Here is a 25,080-nt window from a genome sequence, read left to right on the forward strand (position 1 = left end):
AATGGTCTCAGGATCTGCAATAGGATTTCTGAAAAGGAACTTGTGAAAGTCAGGAACCCTGTAATATCTATCAGGTTTTCTGGGAGCAGGAGGTAAAGAGTCAGGGGCCAAGCTAGATTCTGAAAAGGCATCATAAACAATGTCTAGAACAGGAGGGATAGCTAAAGGCCTCTGTTGGGGCAGAAGTAAGAAATCCCTAAGCCTCTTTTTAGAATCAGAGAAATCCTGACTTTCCCAATGGAAATGCTCCCAGAGAGTATGCAAGGTTTCACCAAAAGAGAAATCCTCTGTGGGGGAAGCAAAGGGAATAGAGTCCTCAGCAGCAGAATCCTCATAGGTAGATAAGGGTAAATCCTGGTCATCAGAGGAAACAGAAATTTCAGAATCCTGGTCAGAAGTATCATAAGCAAACTCAGTCCTAGGTTTCTTAGAGGGGGGAAGGTTGGCTTCCCCTGATTAAAGTAATAAGGTCTTCAGCTATTCTTATCATTTGATTTTTAGGCATAGAGACCTGACCATGCAGTCTTGGCATCAGTTTTCTAGGCATGGTTTGAGTTTTAGACCTTGAAGAAGAAGATGGTGTTGGTTTGATATGCAAGTCAGTAGGCCTGAATACACCCTCAGAAGCCGGTGCCTGCACAGTGGCTCCGGACCCATCCAAGGTAGAGACATCCGCAGGTTCCATAGTTGAAGCATCTCGTGGCATACTGGACTCTGAATGGGTCTCAGTAGAGGCCTGCGAATCTGAAGTAGCGGGTATCGGGGGCTGCGAAAGTGCCTCACTGAGTACCGGCAAACTGGTGACTGGCTTAGGAGAAGTGTCATAAGCAGCTTTGGACATAGACGGCCTGTCTCTGTCTTTATCTTTGTGTTTTTTCAGAATGTCAGTAGTCGGACGGCTTAACGAAGACATATCTGGCTAATTGAACTGAGCACCAAAATATTTAGAAGTGAAAATATACCGATGACGGACAGTTCGTTGTTTAAATAAGGCACAAAACCGACAGTGAGGTACGTCGTGGTCAGGGCCTAGGCAAGGAATACAGTACGAATGAAAATCTTTATGAGGTATTTGCTTTCCACAAGAAATGCAATTATTTACTTTTACTGACATCAGTATAGAGCAAGAAAAAGTTTCCCCAATGGGGTACTTAGCTTTTAGTTGAAGACTTAGGTTCTGAAACTTGAAAACGAAAATTTCAGGAGTCGGCCGACCAGCACTTGTGAACTGCTTCTGCTTCGGGAACCGCACGGCAAGAAAGACTGATGTAATGGTGTCGGCTGCATGTTTTATACCCCTGACTACCTGATGTCACGGAAGAAGAGACAGCAACCGATGCAGGACCCAAGACTTTGTTAATCAGGGTAACTGAGGGCTACTGCAAGCAGATAACCCAAATGTGATGACTGCAACAGTGAAACACGAAGAACATCAGGGGAAAAGCGAAATGGTCTTATGCAAAGTGCTATATGATCTCTTAAATTCAAACATATTTTTTCTGAAACAAAGAAATCAACAAAATGTACTCAGTGGTTTCTGTTTCATCAGAAAAATACTCAAAGAACCTCAAAGTACTGCAAGGAACCTAAAACACTATATGGTAAGTTCAAAGTCATGTCAGATTGCCTATTACACAGTAGTTCTCATGGAAACCAAGCTCTCAGCCATTGGTTTCATCATTCCTGAGGAAGACTCCTGACTGTATAGCACCTTGGGTTTGTTCAAAATTTATTTGGTGTTCTTTATCCCTATATAACTGTACTCTAAAAACATAGCTGAAATACTGCACTGCAAAAGGTTCATTGAAATTGTAATCTGGTACCTGTGAATTATCCTCCTATGAACGATTTTTAAAATAATAATTCTTTCTGCACAGTCCTTCAGGAACTCTGACATTTTCTGCTTCAAAACTGGCTTGATTTCATGTTTTGCGATAGCTTTTAGATGATCCCAGGATGCTTTGCATCTCTTCTCCATCTGACAGAGGTTGTCCTGAAGCTGATCAAAGTCCACCTGTTAGAAACAGAATGCCCAAATTAAACGTTCATCCTTACCTAATAAAGATAAAGAAGCTTGTCAAGAGTGAGTGCATGCATAGGTAAAGTCTGTGATACATTGTGTACATGTCCAGCTGTCATGGGGTTTATAGAAGTAGGCAGACATGGTTGACCCAGGGCCTTGAAATGTCATCCTGATCCTAATGCAGCACTGACTTTTTTTACTTAGGTTCATAGGTTAGTATTAGGCTATCAGCCCTAGGGCCTATAGAAGCCTAGCCATAACAATTCCCTGGCTATTTCTTCCCACACTATTTACTTCCCTGGACCGCTGTCTAGCAGGGCGACTGACGTGATCCCCGGGGTAAATTTCCTTTCTCCCATACAATCGTCAAGGTTCCTTTTGAAGAGGGCCAAACAGGCACTCTGCTTGACATGTATGGGTAATCTATTCCAGAGTCTGGGGAGTCTCTGAGTCAGGAACCTATCCCTCCAGCATGTTTTGTTTATTCTGATGACAAGGTTTAGATCCCTGGAGCGTGTGGCTCTGAGGGACTGGGATTTCTTTAAGTGTAGCATGTCCAACAGCTCTGGGTTTGACATGTTCTTGTATGTTAAGCAGAGATCGCCTCTGAGTAGCCAATATGCAACAGAGTATAGCTGGAGTTTTTTAAGGCGGTCAGCGTAGGGCATCTGCTTTAGGCCTGTGATTCTTTTAGTGAGGTATTTCTGCTGCCTTTCCAGTTGTTGCAGATGTCTTGAGAGGTACATACAAAACGGAGCACTGTATTCTATAATGGGTCTAATGAGGGATGAGTACAGTGGGACAATGACCTCCTTTTTCTGGAAGAAAAGCCCTTAGTGATGAGGTGTGCCACATAGAAGGATTTCCTGACTGTTGTGGTGATGTGGTTATCGAAGGTGAGACCACTGTCCACCTGTGTCCCTAAGTCTCTTATCACACTTTTGGTGTTTAATGTACTGCCACCTATATGGTAATTCACGGGTACATGTTTTTTCCCAAAGGGGATAACTATACATTTCTTGGCATTGAACTTGAACCCATGACTCTGGCACCAAGTATCTGTTTCTGTAAGGTCCTTTTGTAGAGTATCCACATCATCTGGGGATTCAATAATGGCTCCCAGTTTGCAGTCATCTGCGAACTTTATTAGCCAGAGTCCCTTAGTGTTGGCCTGTACTTCAGAAAAGTAGATGCCAAACAAGAGCGGTCCCAGGACTGAACCCTGAGGTACTCCACTTGTCACTTGTCTGGAGCTGGATTTGGAGTTGGCTACTTTTACAGTGTGGGTTCTATCAGTAAGCCAGTTAGCAACCCATTGGGTGACATAGGGATTAATGCCCAGCTTAGTAAGTTTATCTATGATTCCAGAGTGGGGGATGGTGTCAAAGGCCTTGGCAAGGTCTAGATAGGCTGTTTGGACCACCTTACCCTTGTCCATGGCTCTGGAGACTGATTCGAAGAAGTCAATCAGGTTCAGGAGACTAGATCGGCCCTTCACGAACCCAAACTGGGTGGGGTCCAGTGTTTGAAGGTTGCCAATGTCTTTGTTTATAAGTTCCATGATAATAAGCTCCATGGCCTTGCAGATAAGGCTTGTCAGACTGATGGGACAGTAGTTTCCGGGATCCAAGGTGGATCCCCCCTTGTGGAGTGGGATAACTGTAGCACTGCGCCACTCAGTGGGCACAAAACCTGAGGTGAGGCTATGATTAAACATGACACTTAGGTGAGGTGCCAGTTCATATTGTAGTTCATGTAGTACACAGCCCGGGATGTCATCTGGTCCCATGGATGCTGTATTCTTAGCTTTAGAGAGTGCATTTTTTACCTGTGTGGCTGTTATTACCAGAATTTGGCAATCTTCCGGTATTGAGATGGGCCATTTAGGGGGTGAGAGGGGGGTGAAGTTGGCACTGATTCGATCTGCCAGGATATTGGCAATATCCTTAGGATCAGTATATTTAATGCCATTCTGTTTTAGCTCAGAGCAGATCTGAGCATTGCCATTTAGATTCTTGACATAGTTATAGAATGCCTTGTGGTTGTCTTTGGAATCTTTGGCAATTTTATTTTCGTAACTAGCTTTGGAGGATTTTATGAGAGATCTCAGTTTCTTACTGAGGCTGGTAAGGGAGTTTTTGCATCCTGGGATTTTCCTCTTTTCTGCAACTTACACTTGAGTGATATGATTTGTAGTACATTTTAGAAGCTTTTTCCACCAAATGCAATTCAATTATAATTTAAAATGACTGCTTATGTATTTTCAGTCCACGGACAAGCACCATCAAGACAATTCTCAAATAAACAAAAATAAAATACTAACATGGACTCAGGCTTACAGCACTTCACCTTTACCTGTATTGTGGTTCTGAATAACAATGTTGCCCATTCTATCCCACAACAGCATAAACCACTGGCAGATTTGTATTTTCCGTTGTACAGTTTGGTAGAATTACCACATTCATGGAAAAGCAGCTGGAGTACAGCTGGGCAGAGCATAAAACTGAATCTCTGAGAAATATTGCTCAGCAACAGAAACACAACAGTTGTGTGTTCCTATCAAGGGCTAAATAGACACCTGCACTCAATGAATAAACCTCAGAAGAATGAACCGCATTTTGCATAAACTAATGCACCCAAAACCCCAACAAGCCAGAAGTCACAGTATGTAATGCTACAGTCCTGCAAACATCTGAATTTAAAATAATGCTGTGCAATTAAGCTGCCAGCATCCACTGCGGCAACATCTGACCAACTACAATAACATTTGATGCTTACACTATGTTTCTATATTAGATAACATTTGTTGACTACAGTGAATGTTCTCTTATGCACCCCACTGTCAGTCACTTAAAATGTCCCAGCAGAATTCAGTTGTCTTTACCTTACTTTCCCTTTAAAACTTTATCATTACCCATGGAAGCCCACTGCTCACCACTGGCAGGTTTAGTCTTCCACTTATAGCTGGCTTCACGTTTTATAAGTCAGTGTCCTGTTCATATCTGGTTCTGCAAACTGACCCCTAAGGCTGCACACAGATAATTGGTATTCAGACTCAGCTTCATGCAAACCCCTCCCACAGGTCATGGGAACTCAGCACAGTGTTCACATGCAGCTCAGGACTCTGATCTTCAACCACATCACTTCTACCGTCAACATGCAGTCTTTCTGCTTTTGCATGCAGCCCTATCCTCTGATCATTAGTTTCAGCATCTTATCCACACTCAGCTCAGTGCTTCTAAAATCAGCTTTCAATTTCCCTTTCCCAAGCAGCTCTGTATGGCTCCCTGCTGAAAAGTCAGCACTCATAACACTGAGTGCTGACATGCTGAAAATAAAACACACTGAAAATACATCAGAAGAATGAATATCAAATATCTCTCTACCCCTTTACACTGATTTATTTATTTTTTTGCAGGTGGGCAAGATCCCCTGACCCCAACATCCCCTGAGCTTATACATACTATAACTGCCAAACCTTGAAGATAAGTGGATATCCTAAGAAATGTCCATCTCAAATTTAGTTCATGCAAATCTACTTTTTTGGCCATTCAGTTCTGGATTACGGTACTGACTCAGTCAGGTCTCAACATTGCTACTGTTACTGCTGTGTGCATTATTATCAGTATTCAATATCCTGTTCATCCCCAGCTCACTGATCCTACAGTCGGCATTCAGTATCCATTAAACACATAGATCTGTACACTGAGCACCAGTGTATATATAGATACACACACACACACACACACACACACACACACACACACACACACACACACACACACACACACATATCTTTATATATATATCTACATATACATACACACACACACACATATATATATATTCTACATTTTAAACCATTTAAACCATATACATGGATACTTACAACTATAATGAATAACTCTTTTTAGAACACAATATATACCCAAACTATGTGGGGGGCTATGCCCCCCCCACCCCCCTGAATGTGCTCATATATACTAACTCCAGGATCGCACTACAATGGGGAAAAGGGCATATACCTTTCAATGAAATGAGTTTCAGCCAGGTGAACTTTCAGTCAAGTGTGTGCCGTGAAATGAGTTTCAGTCTAGTGAGCTTTCAATCAAGTGTAGACCCATACACACACACACACACACACACACACACACATATATATATATATATATATATATATATATATATATATATATATATATATATATATATATATATATACACACAGATCTACTTTATTTTGGCGAATTCTGTTTCACCGAAACTGGTGATTCGCGAGTGGATTTATGCAAAAGTGCTTTTTATCAACAACACACTTTCGCGTAAATCAGTAGTTAAAAAAAAAATAGGTAAAGAAAAAAAAACATGTGGTATGCATGTTAACTTAGTTATACATCAATGTTCAGTGTGAATGTACAGCTAAGAGGACTGTTGCTGTTGCTGAGATCGTAGTACAGTGGGGATGAGGGAACATTGCCTTTTCCCCACTGTAGTGTGATCTTGGAGGGTGCAGAGGGGCTTGCCCCCCTGCATAACAGTGTTTTAAGTGTTTAGCTTTTTTTTTTTTGTTATGGATTTACACGAAAGTGCGTTTTCGTTGAAACACACTTTCGTGTAAATGCACTCGCAGATTTACGTTTCGGTGAAATGCAAATTCGTTAGAATGCAGTAGATCCATATCTATATATATATATATATATATATATATATATATATATATATATATATATATATATATAGTTTCACTTTATAATCTCGAAATACTGAAATATTGAATTTCAGTATCTTGAGACTATAAAGCCGAAAAATCAAAACACCAAAACCTCAAAACTGAGAAATTCAAACACCACACAGCACATACACCGTCCTCCCCACATTACAACAAATAAACTAAACACACACAAACACAACAATACAAACAGACAAACCTACCATATATATAAACAGGGGGGCAAGCATGCCCCCATATGGGGGTATGCCCCCCACACCCCCACTACTTATATATACTAACTCTGAGGTCACAACAAACAGAAAATGACAGTAAACTCATCACTACACACGCTACAATCCCCCCCACACACACACACACACATCACATATGTACAAACACCACCACTTTCAACACTTACACACTCATACTCTTACTTACCTACCCTAACCCACACCTAAAACTTCTGAAGACACTCACATGCACTCAAATCCCTACCCAAAACCCTTAAAAAAATATTCACTTACCTTAATCTCCAAGCATATCCACACAACACACTGTACATCAGGCACACAGCATATCCCACTTCACGTAGTGCACCACCAAAACTGCAAATTCAACATTTCTGGATTCGTGGTTATGGAATTTTGCTATTTTGTAAGTTCGTCTTTATAGTCTCGAGATACTGAAATTCGATATTTCAGTATCTCGAGATTATAAAGTAAAACTATATATATATATATATATATATATATATGGGTCCTTATCAGTTCAGAAACTCAAACTCCATATGGTTAGAACCATATGATCCAGTTTTTGAAAACCTGAAGCTTTTGAATGGAAATCAAGGTACAGCGAAGATTGGGAAATGTACTCTTTTTTGCTCAATGTTGTGCGATCTTGGAGTGGGAATATATAATTTGTTGGGAGTACATAGGGGCTATCCTCCCTGGAAAATGTATAAAATGGTAGATGTTTGTGTTTTTCTTTCTTTGTTCTTTTTTTTTTTTTTTTTATTTTCAAGTTTTCGGACACTCGATCTTATGGTCTCTTCAATATTTTTTGTGAGTTTCCGAAAAACTGACATAGACGCAGATATATCTACATCTAGCTATATCTACGTCTAGGTATAACTACATTACGTACGGAAATATATATTTATATATATATATGTCTAGATATAACTACATTACATTACATATATATATATATATATATATATATATATATATATATATATGTGTGTGTGTGTGTGTGTGTGTGTGTTTTATATCTATATTTATCTCTCTCTCTCTCTTACACACATACACAAAAAATAATTTGCCCTCCACAATGTTTAAATGTGGGTTGATCAACCATACAGAAACTGGACCATTACATCTGCATAAAGTCTAATAAATATCAAGCACAGATAACTGAGACTACCTTAAAAGTGAAATTATGCCACTGCAAATCTTCTTACCATCTCCATAATCCTGTGTTTACTGTGTGTGTGTGTGTGTGTGTGTGTGTGTGTGTGTGTATGTGCACGCGTATATGTGTGTACATATACAGATATAGTCAGATACGTATACATGTATACATATGCATGACATTTATATATAAACATATGCACACACACACTTACACAACCCCTATTCATCACTTTTACCGATAACGTCTTATTTTTTGGTTGTTTCTTTAGCATTGTATATATCTAAATCTTCTGTTTGCTGTACTTACATTAATTACACATTTACATTAATTACACATTTAAATGATATGCTGTGTTTTTGCCATTGATTAACTCTTTGTACAGTCCCGTAACATTACGTCCGTTATCTCCACTACAAAAGGGTTCCCGCCAGTTTTATTATACTGACAAACACTGCAAACAAACAAATACGTACATTTGCAAAGAATTTAATTTTAAACTGATGGATGTTCCTCCACCCCATCCTCATCTATGGTCATGATTTTACAGTAGTGACCAAAATGATGACATCTTGGCTACTGGGTTTACTCTCTATTATACAGTGACAGGTCTTGACATGCTGAAAGGACCCCTGAACAAGGCCACTGCTGTTATCTATCTAAAGCAACAACAGCAACCACTGTATTATTTAAAAATAATACTACAGTATGATGTTTCAATATCAAACTCTCATGTTCTATGTAATGGCTATTTATTTATTTTTTTTCTTTTAGTTCCTGAAAGAATACAATGTTGAGACACTATGAACTGCATACATCTGCAAAACTAGTTGTACTCTGGTTATTCCCACAGATGCATATTATTTGCTTTCTGTTTGACTAATTATGCATGCCCAAGCAAGGAATTTAGAGAGCTTCTAAACAATATATTTACATAAAGGCTTTTTTTTTTCAACTATAAGAATATTTTGGGAAATTTCCATCTAAGAAACCTAAACTACATCTATGAAGGAAAATTATTTTTTTTTTTTTGGGAGGGGAGATAGTGCAATTATATCTTTTACCAAAACAACCTTATTAACCTGAAAGACTGATGATCCTGTGATTCAATTTCTCCCTATAAAATGTGTGAGGTTATGATAATAGTATTACAGATACAGTACCTTTGCTAGTTATGATAATTTTTGAAAGCTTATTAGAAGTGTGAGGTTTTAGCAACACAAGAGCTTTCTATATATAAAATACTAAAATCTCTCTATCTCTCTCTCTCTATATATATATACATATATATATATATATATATATATATATATATATATATATACATATATACATATTAATTTAACATTTGTTGAATGGGAAAGTCCCTCTAGAACAGAGCCTATATTCATCGGTGGCCCAGGGCAAAATTCACCAGATGCATGTCTTTGGAATGTGGGAGGTAACCAGAGCACCTGAAGGGCACCCACAAGAATGCTGGGAAGACAACAACCTCTGCAAAGAAGGCACCCCAGCTGAGAATCTAACCAGAGAACCTGTTGCTTTAAGGTGACAATGTTAACCACTGCACCAATGCACAGCCAAATATATAGATATATGTGTGTGTATGCATATATATATATATATATATATATATATATATATATATATATATATATATATATATATATATATATAGAGCTATACTCTCTCCACTTGCAAAGATTATGGAAAAATGTATTCATAGACAACTCATGCACCACCTAATCCAGAATCACCTTATGGCAGGCACTCAGCATGGCTTCCGTCCTCATCACAGCACTACTTCAGCCCTCCTAGCCTTTACCAGCACCATAAACCATAATCGCAACAATAATTATATATCTTCAGCCCTCTTCTTGGATCTTTCCAAGGCATTCAATATGGTTGATCACCAACTTTTAATCCACACCCTGTAAACATTCTGTCTAGATACTAGAGCCCTTCAGTGGTTTCAATCCTACCTGAATGGTCGATAGCAGGCTGTCCTCTGGCAGAACAAACTCTCTAATCTTCTACCTAACACCCTTGGAGTACTACAAGGCTCTATACTAGGGCCCTTGCTGTTCTCCATCTTCATTAACGACCTTTATACTGTCATCCTAAAAGTCAGCTGTATCCAATGTGCTGATGACTCTACTCTGATTTGCTTAGCCACATCTCCAGTAGAGTTATGGTCAGTTACCCAGACCACCTTTAATACAATAGAAAACTGGCGTTCTGAACGTTGTCTGATCCTAAATCCCCAAAAAAACTAAAATGCTTTTATTTTCACCAACACGTAGGTCTACCACTTTCACCTTTACCATAAATTCAAATGATGGCATAATAATCTCCCCTCACCCCTCTACAAAACTATTAGGTGTCGTCATAGATAATAATCTAAAATTCGACCTACATGATAACCAAATGATCAAAACCATCGATAAAAAGCTAGGGTCACTTTACAGAGTAAAAGCCTTCCTAACCCCTCCAGCTAAAATTGCCATAGCTCACTCTCACCTTCTTTCAACCCTTCTGTATGCATCCCCTCTACTCACGAATTTAAACAAGACTGTCCTTAACAAACTTTCAATTTGCTACAACCACATTGCCAGGTTTGCCACTGGGCTGCCTTTTAGGACACATCATTGCATCAATATAAATCAGCTTGGGTGGCTTGAACTACCCAGCCTAATCCAGTATAATCAACTGATTATGGCCTATAAAATCCTCTCTAATCCGGACAATACTCCTGCACTTAAAAATATTATCACCCCCTATAACAATCCTAGACTGCTTCGATCCTCTAACAAACTACTAATTCATACTAGAAAAATTAATAACACAGCCGGTGACTCTCTCTTTGCAAACTCTGTAAGTAGACACTGGAACTCTCTTCCAGCTGATATTACCTTACTTTCTACCTTAGATCAATTTAAAACTACACTCAAACAACATTTGGCACTTAACTGGCTATGTCAATGTATCAAGCCTGGCTGACTCTCCCTAAAACGTGTAAAAATCTGTTTACCAGCTTACTGTGTAATTTAATTTAATACTGACTTACGCTCGGGATTAACTCTAACCTATGGAATTTGTTTAACTTGCTTAGTTATGTAATCACTGTAAATAGTCTGGTTGTAATATGTAATGCTGGTATTATGTAATGCTGTATCTGCTTACCCTTGGAGCTTTTCTTCCCGGGCCTCCGCTGAAAATGGACATGCATCCAGTCAGACTATCCCAGTCAACAAATGTAAAATAAAATAAATAAATAAAAATAAATAAATATATATATATATATATATATATATATATATATATATATATATATATATAATACATTATACAGACAGATATAAATATAGATGGTTATGAATTACCCAATTTGGCTAAAACCTATGCTGGAGGAAGAGTAGGGCTTTCCACATAACTTATAGGATCACATTTTTAAGGCACTTTTGGTATCTACTTATGTTTTTGTACAGCTGCTATTTTAAAAATTGTTTAACGAAATACATTTTCTCTATATCTCTTTTTTTTTATTACAGCTGCTGGAGATGTGTCGTGTATACTAAAGATGATTGGATCCACATGATGGCAGAGAGTTCTAAACTAGTTAAGTTATAGAGGATGGTTACTGAGTTGCTTTATTTTATAATTTTAGAATTATTATTTCTGACACAAGAAATATCTATTGTTTTCCCCTTCTGGACATCATAGCTTCTTCTAATGATTTTTTTTAATTTTATAGTACTCTTGCTGTCTCCAGGAAATGCATTGGTAAATACTGGAAAAATATTAAACTGTAAAATATGTCTTTTTGTTTTAAACTGCTTAACAATCTCTGCTATAAAAATAACACTTTAGCAAATTAAATCAACAGCAAATACATGATATAATATTTGGTCAAAAATTAGTAATGGTGTAATATTTGTTGCATGTTTTTGTGACACAATTTAAGTAATAGCATAGTTTATATTTTCATTAACATTTGACAAACAATTTAAATCCTGTTCCCACCTGTGTCCAGTTGTTATAGTTACTTTTGTGCTTCCTTTTCTTTGATTCAAAGTTTTAATAAAGATTAATAAAAAAATAATGTCAGGGACACTGTTCCTCTGGCTTGAAAGCAGTCAGTTGAGATGGTTTATGTGCCTTGTACTGGCAAGGATGTTCCCTGAGATACTCCAAGGAGAGTAACACTTCCTCATGGGTGAGGTCTCAGTAAAGACCCAGGCTGCACTGTGGTTATGTCTCCCCGGATGCCTGGGAATGGAGAGGAATCTACTGTTGCTGGGGTTATGAAAGTCTGCTATGATCATGGCAAGCGTTTTAGCAAATGAATAACAAATGGCTATAGCTGCTTGCTTATTACACAAAATCACGGACATTCTCATTTCTAACATGCCTCCCAAAATAAGCTTTAACTCCTTATTTATACCTCCACACAGCTCTATATACCCTCCTTAAGATTCTTGTACAGGTTGCATTATAGGAGCTGAGTTGTATTCCAAGAGCTACAAGACGACTATACACTTCAAACTATGGACCAGAAAAAATAATGTCCACAAAGTGGCACTATGGGATCAAGAAGCGTTTTATAGGACATACCTCATATCAACTGCCAAGGGTAGCGTTACTAATGTATGCAATGCCATGTGTGTCAATTGTTTCCTGCACACAACTACATGAAGAGCAGTATGGCAACTTCTGCAAAAGGTTGAAGACCTCCTCCACTCCGTGTGTCACCAAGACCATTCTACACTGTGTCACTGAAAAGCCATCCTAAAAATCTATGATTTGTCACCTTAACTGCCATGTACGTCAGATTCATAAGGGTCAAGTTTATGAAAACAACACCTGTTCATCAATACTAGCTGACTTTTTACAACACCTTCTCCACAGAGAGCCAGCCCAAGAACTTGAAGCCATCACATATGATGCAATAATTCTAAACTCTGTGTTAATTATAGAACAAAGTAAGGTGTGCTCTAAAGAAATGGTAAGTAATACAGGAAAAGTGTAATATAACAACTGAAGTTTCTCATAAAGCTGTCCATACTATAGAATGAAACATAATAATGCACAAAGATCAAACATGGAAGTGGGAACATCATTGGAAAATTCATTACAGGTTATATTTTACAGGATTTATGTGTGTGAGTGTGCATGTGTGCTGGGGGGAGGGATGTGCTAATTGATACATTCAGGAAACTGAGTCACAATCTCAAACATGATGATTAGTGATGCAACTGTAAGCTCCATTAGCTGAATTTCTAATTATGTGGTTCGGACTGCAAGAGAAGATATTGTTTAATTATTAGCTTAATGAGAGGAAAGCAGTTTGACATTGTTATAAAATTATACTAACCATTGCAGCTATGACAAAGCTGGCATGGGTCTGACAGCTGCCATGGACACCAGCACCATCCCTGACAGGTGAACTTAGTAACACTGCCTGTGCTAGTATGCACAAACTTCACAGGGCATGCCCATATAGTGTCATGCCTTTACTGCCCCAGCTCAGCAGGACTGTGCCATCTTCTGCAGCACTGGTATTCAATGGCTGCATTATTCCGCAGCTTGTCTGGCAATATATGGAGTCTTTTATTTTCCTCCATCAGAACACAGCTGTGAGCAAAACAACAAGTAAAAGGTAATCGTAGTTGTGTTATGAATTGTGACTATTGGGGAGGATCGTACTTGTGTTATGAATTATGACTATTGGGGAGGATTGTACTTGTGTTATGAATTGTGACTATTGGGGAGGGAGGGGGTGTGATGATGAGGGGCCAGTGAAAACTTGTTAGTGTGTCCGAAGTCTCCAATGAATTTGTTTATGTTTTGTAACTCTTGGTATGCTTATGACTCCGGATAGGAAAATATTTAAATTATTATTGTTTGCATTCTGATTATCGCCACAGCACATGACTATTCAATATTGCAAAAATGACACTGTTTACCATACTCCATACCACAATCTGTACCACAAAAAGTACAGTTGTGTACACTTACCATAAATGTAGATGTTCGAGTGTATTCACTGTTGCAGTCATTACATTTGGGTAATCTGCTGGCAGGTTGCCCTCAGTCGGCCTGAATTCCAAAGTCTTTGGTCCTGCGTCGGTTGCTGTCTCCTCTTCCATGACGTCAGGTTGTCAGGGGTATAAAACTAGCAGCCAATGCCATTTTCTTTAGTTTTTCTTACCCCAGATGTCAGGTGCCCCCAAAAAGGTAGCAAATATATATATATATATATATATATATATATATATATATATATATATATATATATTTATATATATATAAACTATATATACATGCATCAATGCAAACTTTACCTTCATCTACAAGCAAATACACCACATAGGTTATAGAAGATAGAGAAGGAAAGATAAACTCCAGAATAAAAGGGGGGTGGCGGGCGGATAACCTGGACTGCAACAGTGAATACACTTGAACATCTACATTTATGGTAAGTGTACACAACTGTACTATGTTCTTTGTGCTTCACTGTTGCAGTCATTACATTTGGGTAGAACCCCAAAGCTATGGATGGGAGGCTGGAGCTAAACAGCATTTGGTGCGGCTATAAGGCCCTGCAGAACTGCAGTGGCAAAGCCTGCCCTGGACTTAGAGTAGAGAGGCAAAAGATAATGATTTGTAAAGGTGTGACCAGAACTCCAAGTAGCAGCTTCCAGAATGTATTTGGTTGGTACACCTCTGAAGTAGCTGCAGCTTTGGTGGAATGAGGCCTAATGCCCTTGGGCACAGGTTTGCCATGGTGTAAGTAGCAGAAACAAATGCAGTGGCTTATCCCCTTTGAAATAGTCTGCTTTGAAACAGCCTTTCTTTCTGATCCTGCAGCATATGACACTAGCAATTGCTCAGTTTTTCTTAGAGTTTTAGTCCCGTTCAAGTAGAATCTTAGCTGTCTGTGTACATCCAAGGAATGCAGAATTCTCTCCCCCTTGTTCTGCGGATTTGGATAAAAGGTTGGCAGATGAATAGTTTGGTTAAGAGCCACACTGGAAGCCACCTTAGGCATAAATGAAGGATTTGTCCTCAGAGACACCCTGTCTGGGTAAAATATGATAAAAGACTCCACAGCCATGAGTGCCTGCAGCTCTGAGACTCTTCTTGCTGAAGTAATTGCTAGTAGCAGAGCTGTTTTCCATGATAAGAACTTTATATCAGCAGTAGCAGCTGGCTCAAATGGAGGCAGGGTGAGCTTTTCCAACACATAATTGAGGTCCCATGCGGGTATTGGTGATCTTCTAAGAGGCCTTAAATTTTTGGCTCCTCTAAGATACTGCTTTAGTAAAGGATGAGAAAAGATTGGTGGCTCTGTATTGTAATGAGCCAAAATGGCAGAGGTATGGATTTTAATTGATGAGAAAGACAGGCCTTTGTCAAGCCTCTCAGTCAAGTATTGCAATATCTGAGGAATACTTGGTTCTGCTGTATCAGTTCCTTGTGCTTGATTCCAAGCACAGAATCTCTTCCATTTATCAGCATAAGATTTTCTAGTACTAGGCCTTCTGGCTTCCAAAATGACATCCATCACAGCTTTACTGAGAGGTGCTGTTTGTATGCCTACATGATCAGCCATGCTGCCAGGTTCAGTGTCTGGAGTTGATTGTGTAGGATCTGATTGTTTTGCTGGGACAGTAGTTGAGGTCTTTGAGATAAGGTCCAAGCTGGGTATTGAGACAAGTTCCTTAGGACTGGGTACCAGTATTGGTGGGGCCTGTCCAGGGCAATTAGTATCATCTTTGGTTTCTCTTGTCTGACTTTTAGTAGGACCTTGGGAAGAAGAGGCAGAGGAGGAAAGGCATAAACTAATAGGTTTTTCCAACTGAGGGATAGAGCGTCCACTTTCCATGCTTGTCTGTGATAAGTCCTTGTGCAGAATCTTTTCAATTGATAATTTTGAGGAGAGGCAACTAGATCTATGTCCAGGCTCCCCCATTTCTTTGTTATCATGCTGAAGACTTGTGGATCTAGTTTCCACTTGTGAGGGTCCATAAGATTTCTGCTTAAATCGTCTGCCAGAGTATTTTGTTTTCCTGGCAGGAATTGAGCTTGAAGATGTATTTGGTAAGTCAAGGCTGTGTCCCACAGTGCCATGGCTAATCTGCAAAGGGGGTATGAGTGTGTGCCCCCCTGCTTGTTTATATACCACATAACCATGGTGTTGTCCGTCTTTATTATTAGTTGTCCTGGATGAAGTAAGTCCTTGAAGGCTGTCAGGGCATTTTGAACAGCTAGCATCTCTTTTTGGTTGATATGTAGATGCATTTGTTTTGGGGTCCATATGCCCTGAATGCATCCTCCTGCCATGTGGGCCCCCCCCAGGCATAATCTGATGCATCTGCTGTTAAAGTTTGGCTGGCAGGGGGTAGAGAGAAGGTCTGTCCCATGTTTTGGTGACATGCCTTTGCCCACCATAGAAACTCCTGTTGTAGGCAGGGAATGAGAGGGATCATTGTTTCCAGACTGTGACAATGTTGACTCCATAAACTTTTTAGGTACCATTGAAGTTTCCTCATATGCAGTCTTGCATATGGAATCAGTAGGATGCAGGATGCCAAGAAGTCCAAAGCCTGCAGAGTTTGTCTTGCAGATAACTGGGATTTTGTTGCCATCAGTTTGAAGTAAGTAGTCAGTTGCCTTTGTTTATCTGGCATGAGGTAAGCCAGCTGGGCAATTGTATTCAAGCTTGCACCCAGGAATATTATCTTTTGAGAAGGTACCAGTTGTGATTTCTTTTCATTTATTGTGTACCCTAGGCATGTTAGAAGCCTTTTCACAAACGCCAGGTGTTGAAGAAGAATGTCCTTGTTCTCTGCTTGAATGAGACAGTCGTCCAAGTAAGGATATATTTGTATACTTCTTTGTCTGCAAAAAGCAATTACTGGAGCCAGGCACTTTGTAAAGATCCTTGGCGCAGTAGATAAGCCAAAGGGCAGTGCAGAGAATTGGTAATGCATTAAGCCAGACTTGAATCTGAGGTATCTTCTGCACGATTGCCTTATTAGGACATGCAGGTATGCCTCTTTTAGGTCTAATGTCACCAGCCAAGCATTCTTGCCCAGCATGGGCAGAAGCTGCTGCAAAGTCAGCATTTTGAATTTTGGAATGTCCAGGTATGTGTTCAAAATCGATAAATCCAGTATTGGCCACCAGGCCTTGTCCTTTCTGGGTACCAAGAACGGTCTTGAGTAAAAACCTTGTCCTTTTTCCTGTTCTGGTACTGGCTGAATGGCCCCCATATCCATGAGGGACATAACCTGTTTTTGTGCCTCTGCCCATTGATTTTTTGGCAGATCCAGCCAACTGTTTGCCATTGGCAAGAGTATGGAAGTGGAATCTGTATCCCTTTGATACTATGTTTAGCACCCACTTGTCCTGGGTTATTAACTGCCAATTTTGAGCAAAAAGTGCTAATTTTCCCCCTAAGGGTGCTGCCAAAAGGTAAGTGCTTGGTGAAGGCAGAGGGAAGTCATTGGGACTGTTTTCTGTAGGTTTGCGCTTTATCTCCTCCAGATTTGGAGGTAGAAGTGCCCCATTGCTTTGACCTGTAAGTATCTTGTGCCTGGTATCTGGAACCCTTAGGGCATCTGGATTTGCCTCTTTGAGCTCTGTCTGACACAGGAAAGGCCCAATTTTTTGTAGGCCAGGGTCTACTGAATCTTGGTGGCTGCACTTGTAAGAAGTCTTTTACAGTTTGCATAGACTTAGCTTTGTCTTCCATTTTCTTTAAAACCTCTTCTGCCTTAATACTAAACAGAGTATCATGCTGTAAAGGTGCATCCAATAATTTAGCTTTAACATGATCAGGCAAATTTTGCTCTATTAGCCAGGCATGCCTCATAATCACAGATCCAGTAACTACAGCCCTGCAGGAGGCCTCTAAGGAATCAAAACCACATTGCAAAGTATGCTTTCCAACTTGTTCAGCTGCATGCAGGGTTGCCAGATTTCCAACTGGCCAGGTAGGGACAAACTGGAGACTAAAAAAAAAAAAAAAGTCTTTCACAGCAAGTGAAGACTAAAAAAAAAACAAAAAAACAAACAAAAAAAAGTCTTCCACGCTAGGTCTTTAATGCAGAACATCAGAGTTCCACATTAAACTAAAGTAGCTCTGTGTTTATTTATTTATTTTTTTTTATTGGCCCGGGCCAATCAAAAATAAATAAACACAGAGCTACTTCTGTTTAATGCAAAACATCGCAGTTCCACATTAAACAGAAGTAGCTCTGTTTTGTGATTTTTTGATTGGCCCATATACCGCATTAAACACAAGAAGCTCCGTGTTTAGCAATTTTTGATTGGCCAGTATGCCGGTATACGGGCCAATCAAAAAAAAAAAAAAACAAAGCGGAGGATGCCCAGGATTTAAACCGGCAGTGCGGGACTTGGGATCAGGCTGCTGATCTCGGGACAGTCCTGCTCAAATAGGGATGTTTGGCAACCCTGGCTGCATGCAATAATTCATGCAATTCTTTATTTTCTGCACATTCAGAAATCAACATCATTTTCTGTTTCAGCAATCCCATAACATGTTGTTGATACTTGAGCATGTGAAACTGGCAGTTTAAGGTCCTAATTGCCAAGGTTACAGATGTATAAACCTTTTTACCCCATCTATCCAGTGCCCTTGAATCTCTGTAAGAGGGGGTAGGATTTTTGGCTGTTGAGGCCTTAACTCCCTTTGGACCCTGTGAAATAGTTTCAGGATCAGCAGCAGGGTTTCTAAATAAAATTTTGTGTGAGTCAGGGACCCTGTAATATCTGTTGGGCTTGCTGGGAGCTGGCGGTAAGGAGTCAGGGGTCAAGTTTGACTACGAAAACACATAATCCACAATGTCTAAAGCAGGGGGTATGGCTAAAGGCCTGTGCTGAGGGAGAAGAAGGAAATCCCCGAGCCTCTTTTTTAATTCTGAGAAATCTTGACTCTCCCAGTGAAAATGCTCCCTCAAAGTATGCAAGGTTTCTCCAAATGAATAATCATCAGGAGATGATGCAGATGGTATAGACTCCTCTGCATCAGAATCCTCATAGGGAAGTATAGATAATTCCTGATCAGAAGAGGAATCAGAAGAAACAGAAACCTGATCTGAAGATTCATAATCAGTGTCTTGCCTAGGCCTCTTATCAGGAGGGGGATGGGAACCCCTGATCAAGGTAATAAGGTCTTCAGCCATTTTGATCAACTGTTTTTTTAGGCATAGAGGCCTGTGCACATGGCTCAAGCGTTTTTTTTTTTTAGTTTTAGAAGTTGCTTTTGTCTTTGGTTTTGCAGCTGTTGTCGGTTTGATATAAAAATGTTGAGGCCTGAATACACCCTCAGAAGCCAGTGCCTGCTCAGCGGCTCTAGACCCATCCGAGGGAGATACATCCATGGGTCCAATACTTTGAGTATCACGCGGCATGCTTGACTCCACATGGGTCTCGGTAGGGGCCTGCAACTCGAAAGTAGCAGGCATCAGGGGCTGCGAAAGCACCTCAGTGAGTACCGGCGAACCGGTGACTGGCTTAGGAGAAGCTTCGTCATCGGTTTTGGTCCTTGACTGTCTGTCTCTGTCCTTTTCTTTGTGTATTTTATGTACTCCTTTAGTCGGATTGCTATCCGACGACATTTCTGGGTAGTTAAATCTGTTTCCAAAATACTTTGAGGCAAAAATATACCAATGCTTAATAGTGCGTTGGTTAAATCTAACACAAAACCAACAGCCAGGCACGTTGTGATCAGGGCCTAGGCAAGGAATACATTATAAATGGAAATCCTTATGAGGTATTTGCTTCCCACAAGTAATACAATTATTAACATTTTCTGACATCGGTATTGAGCAAGAAAAAAGTTTCCCCAACGGGGTACTTAGCTTTAGTGAAGACTTCGGTCTGAAACTCAAACTGGAATATTTCAGGAGTCAGCCGACCGGCACTTGCAAAATGCTTCTGCTTCGGGCACCGCGCGGCAAGGAAGACTAAAGAAAATGGCGTTGGCTGCTTATTTTATACCCCTGATGACCTGACGTCATGGAAAAGGAGACAGCAACCGACGCAGGACCCAAGACTTTGGAATTCAGGCCGATTGAGGGCAACCTGCCAGCAGATTACCCAAATGTAATGACTGCAACAGTGAAACATGAAGAACATCCTATTTTTGTAGATGTGAAAAAGAATGTGCATGACATATAAGTGTTTGTGTATTCTGCTTACTCTACATTTCCTGCATGCAACAATAATATATTTCCTGTAGAAGCAAACATGAATAGAATAGTCATAGCGGTAACAATAACAAGTCATGCTGACTAGCAATCTGTCTTTCTGCCATAACGAAGGCATGACAGGCTGAAATAACAAATAGAGATGAACACTGTTTGAAAATGTACAGGTGTAAGAATACAATGTTAGAGCACTATTGCATTTCAAACTGTCTATAAACACTGTAAGAACAGAGTTAGGCTTAATAATCTTATCAGAATTGGATAAAACTGGCAAAAAAGGAAAAATTAAAGCTGTTTTATTAAGATGACCTTTTCATAAGGAATCTCCTAAGCATTGTAAAGAATCAAAATAGATCATGGGTTGAACATATCTAACCAATGTTTATATTTCTGATTCCCATTTCTATGGAAATGAAACAAAAGGTTTGAAAAAAAAACTCAGAGCAACCACAGTGGGTAAAGTCTTTGAAAAACACAATTTATGAAGCTCACAAAATACATACTTTTTTTTTCCAATATGTCATCATCATAATTGTAGACTTGCCTATAGTTAAATTTATCTCTTATCTAACTGTAACCAAATCTATCTTTTCCAGATGCACAGCAAGCAAACACTGGTATACTAAGTGCCACTGAAAAGAAGCATACTAACAGAAAAGGCCAAGATGTCCACCACAGAATGAGCACAGAAGGATTTGGGAAACATACACATACAGAGGTAGTGCCAAAGCATCTTTTCTTTTTTTAATTTAAACTTGATCGATGCCTTTAAGGAGGACAAGCAGAGGTACAATCGGAGGTAAAGAACAGTTTTGTACCTACCATAAATGTAGATGTCCGATAGGTATGCATCTGCAGTCCTAACATATGGGTTGTCCTGCCTCAGGCAGCCCTTCGGTCGGCCGGATTCCACAGTCTGGGTCTGGCCTCGGCTGATGTCGCACTTCACCCGACATCATAGCTGCTGTTTATTGGGTATAAAGGCATCAGCCGACGCCATTTTCCTCCGTGTTTCTTGCCCCAGATGCCAGGTGCCCTCTAGGAAGGCTAAATTTGGATAAATGCAAATAATTCCAAACAGTAGAGAGCAAACAATATAAAAAAATATATATATATATATATATATATATATATATATATATATATATATATATACATATATACAAACAAATACACCATAAGAGATTCCCCCAGCTAGCTAAAAGAGGGGTAAATACCCTAGGAATACCACAGAGGGGAAGGAGGGTGGGTAATCTTGACTGCAGATGCATACCTATCGGACATCTACATTTATGGTTGGTACAAAACTGTACTATGTCCTTCAAGGATGCATCTGCAGTCCTAACATATGGGTAGAATACCATAGCCAAACTGGGGGAGGAGGCACTAAGATAAAGATGGTGTAGTTAAGATCCCTTGCAAAACAGCAGTTGCAAAACCTGCTCGGGATCTAGAGTATAAGGGAAGATTATAATGCTTGGCAAATGTATGCACGGAGCTCCAAGTAGCAGCTTCTAAAATGTCTTTGGTAGCCACTCCTCGTAGGAAAGCTGTAGTGGTGGCTATAGCTCTTGTGGAATGAGGTCTGATATTTTCAGGAGTTGTCTTTCCATGAAAAGAGTAGCAAAATCAAATGCAATTTCCTATCCATTTTGAGATTGTCTGTTTTGAAATTGCTTTTCCTTGCATTCCTGTTGCATATGCTACCAGAAGCTGGTCAGTTTTTCTGCTGGTCTTAGTTCTGTCCAGATAGTAGCGTAATTGTCTGTGCACATCCAAGGTATGTAGCAGTCTTTCCCCCCTGTTCTGTGGGTTGGGGAAGAATGTAGGTAAATGAATCGCTTGGTTCAAAGATACTCTGGAGACCACTTTTGGCATAAAGGTAGGGTTAGTTCTCAGAGAGACCCTGTCCTGATGGAAGATAAGGAAGGGTTGTACTGCCATTAATGCCTGTAACTCAGATACCCTTCTTGCTGAAGTGATTGCTAGCAGGAAAGCAGTTTTCCAAGACAAGAACTGTAATTCTGCTGTTGCTGCTGGTTTAAAAGGGGGAAGTGTTAACTTTTCCAGCACAAAGTTGAGATCCCATGTAGGTAAAGGTGGTTTCCTTGGAGGTTTTACATTTTTGATTCCTCTCAAGAACTGCCTGAGTAGAGGATGAGAGAAGACAGGAGGATCCATGTTGTATTCTGCTGAAATTGCTGATGCATGAATCTTAATGGAGGAGTAAGACAGGCCATTGTGGAACAGTTCTGCTAAATATTCCAGGATGTGTGCTATGTTTGCCAATGAGACATTTTCTCCCTTTGCTGTACTCCAAATGAGGTATCTTTTCCACTTGGCTGAATAAGTCTTCCTTGTGGAGGGTCTGCGTGCCTCCAGGATAATGTCCTTAACCCTCTGAGATAAACCTGGGTTATTTTGTTTTATGCAATATTCCAAGCAGCTAGCTGCAGTGTTTTCAAGTTTGGATGTAGGATCTTGTAGTTGTCCTGTGTTAGAAGTAAGGGACATAGAGGTAGAGGCCATGCGTGTGTCCGAGACATGCTTCTCAGTAGCGGGTACCAATGTTGCCTCGGCCAGTCTGGAGCTATCAGGATTACCCTTGGCTGATCTTCTCTGATCTTCAGTAGAACTTTGTACATCAAGGGAAGAGGTGGAAATGCATATGCTGTCAGGTTTTCCAGCTGAAGGAAAGGGAGTCCACCCTCCAAGCAAGTGGGTGGTATGCTCTTGTGCAGAATTTCTTCAATTGGTGGTTGTGTGGGGAGGCGAACAGGTCTATCTCTGGTAGTCCCCATTTCTTTGTTATGGCTTTGAAGATATCTGGATGCAGCATCCATTCGTGAGCATCCGTGGTAGTTCTGCTTAAGGTGTCTGCTAGAGAATTTTCTTTTCCTGGTACAAATCTGGCCTGAAGTTGAATGTTGAGATTCAGTGCCACATTCCACAGGTCCATTGCCATCCGGCATAGAGGATATGAATGTGTACCTCCCTGTTTGTTGATGTACCACATGACTGTGGTATTGTCCGTCCTTATCAGCAGATGACCCTGTTGAAGGAGTGGTCTGAATGCCTGGATCGCATGTTTCACTGCCAGCATCTCCTTTAGATTTATGTGTAGATTCAGCTGGTCTTGGGTCCATAGGCCTTGTATACACTTGTCCACCATGTGTGCCCCCCATCCTAGGTCTGAGGCGTCCGTGGTGATGGTCTGGCTTGGATGAGGTTTGTGGAAAGGCAAGCCTCTGTTCAACTGACAGGCCTGAGCCCACCACAGGAATTCTTGCTTCAGGCATGGAATTATTGGAATCTGGGCTTCTAGACTGTGCTTGTGTTGAGACGATACATTCCTTAGGTACCATTGTAGCTTTCTCATATGCAGCCTGGCATGTGGAACCAATATTATGCAGGATGCCATGTAGCCCAGGGCTTGCAGGACTTTCCTTGCAGTAAGCCGAGTTTGTGTTGTTAATGTCATGAAGTAGACTGGTAGTTGCTTTTGTTTTTCTTCTGTGAGAAATGCCATCTGAGTTGATGTATCCAGTTCTGCACCCAAGAATGTTATCCTTTGGGATGGTACTAGTCTTGACTTTTGCATGTTGACTGTGTATCCCAAGGCTTGCAACAGTTGTATGACATTTTCCAAATCTTTTGTTAATTTTGCCTTGTTGTCCGCTTGTATTAGGCAGTCGTCCAGGTAAGGGTAAATTTGAATTCCCTGAAGCCTGCAATGAGCAATTACTGATGCCAGGCATTTCGTGAATACTCTGGGTGCAGTAGATAAGCCAAATGGCAATGCTGAGAATTGATAATGCTCTGATCCTGCAAGAAATCTGAGGTGCCTTCTGCAATCTGGTCGTATAGGGACATGCAGGTATGCCTCCTTGAGATCTAGAGTCACCAGCCAAGACTCCTTGCCCAGCATGGGAAGAAGCTGCTGGAGGGTCAGCATTTTGAATTTTGGAACAATGAGGTATGTGTTGAGTGCGAACAAGTCTAGAATAGGTCTCCATTGATTTTCTTTTCTTGGTACAAGGAAAAGCCTGGAGTAAAATCCTTGGCCTTGTTCCATAGGTGGTACCTCTTCTATAGCTCTCATCCTTAGTAAGTTGTTGATTTGTCTTAGAGCGTCTGTTTTTTGGCTTGGTGGTAGGTTTGGCATTCCTCTCTTTTTTGGTAGAGTGTGGAAGTGAAACCTGTAGCCCTTGTCTATTGCTTGTAAAGTCCATTTGTCTCCTGTAATGTAATGCCAGTTGTCGGAAAATAAGGCTAGCTTTCCGCCCAAGGGTGCTTCCAGTTGTCGGAAAATAAGGCTAGCTTTCCGCCCAAGGGTGCTTCCAGTTGTTCCCTGGTAGGCGGAACTAGAGCCAAGTCATTGTGTCTGCCCTGTGGAAGTGGTTGTAGTTGGATCTGTGGCAGTACTTCTCTGGTTGGTAGGTTGCCACTGACGTCCCCTGTAGGCACCCCTAGATTGACCTCTGCCTCTGGGGCATCTATTTCTGCCTCTCTGCGCTCTGGAGTTGTCTGGAAAGGACCAATTCTTCGAAGGCCAATTTCTGCTAAACCTCGGAGGTTGGACCTGTAAGAAATCCTTGACTGTTTGGACAGATTTTGCTTTTTCTTCCACCTTCTTTAGAACCTCCTGTGCAGGGGAGCCAGACAAACTTTGTTTCTCCATGGGAGCATCTAGGAGT

General features: G+C 40.4%; 1 protein-coding gene across 5 annotated transcripts in view; it reads right to left on the minus strand.

Annotated features, from left to right (window-relative positions):
- Positions 1-25,080, minus strand: part of FHOD3 (formin homology 2 domain containing 3) — a 3,141,544-nt gene that overhangs the window by 191,017 nt on the left and 2,925,447 nt on the right. For all 5 annotated transcript variants that reach the window (XM_044064575.1, XM_044064578.1, XM_044064576.1 and 2 more), the window contains one exon: positions 1,824-2,014. In XM_044064575.1, the coding sequence (XP_043920510.1) occupies positions 1,824-2,014 (191 nt within the window). The remainder of the gene's footprint in view (positions 1-1,823; positions 2,015-25,080) is intronic.

The sequence above is a fragment of the Protopterus annectens genome, chromosome 3.part0 (genome assembly GCF_019279795.1).
Source record: "Protopterus annectens isolate FY-2018-M chromosome 3.part0, PAN1.0, whole genome shotgun sequence".
NCBI classification, from domain to species: Eukaryota; Metazoa; Chordata; order Ceratodontiformes; family Protopteridae; genus Protopterus; species Protopterus annectens.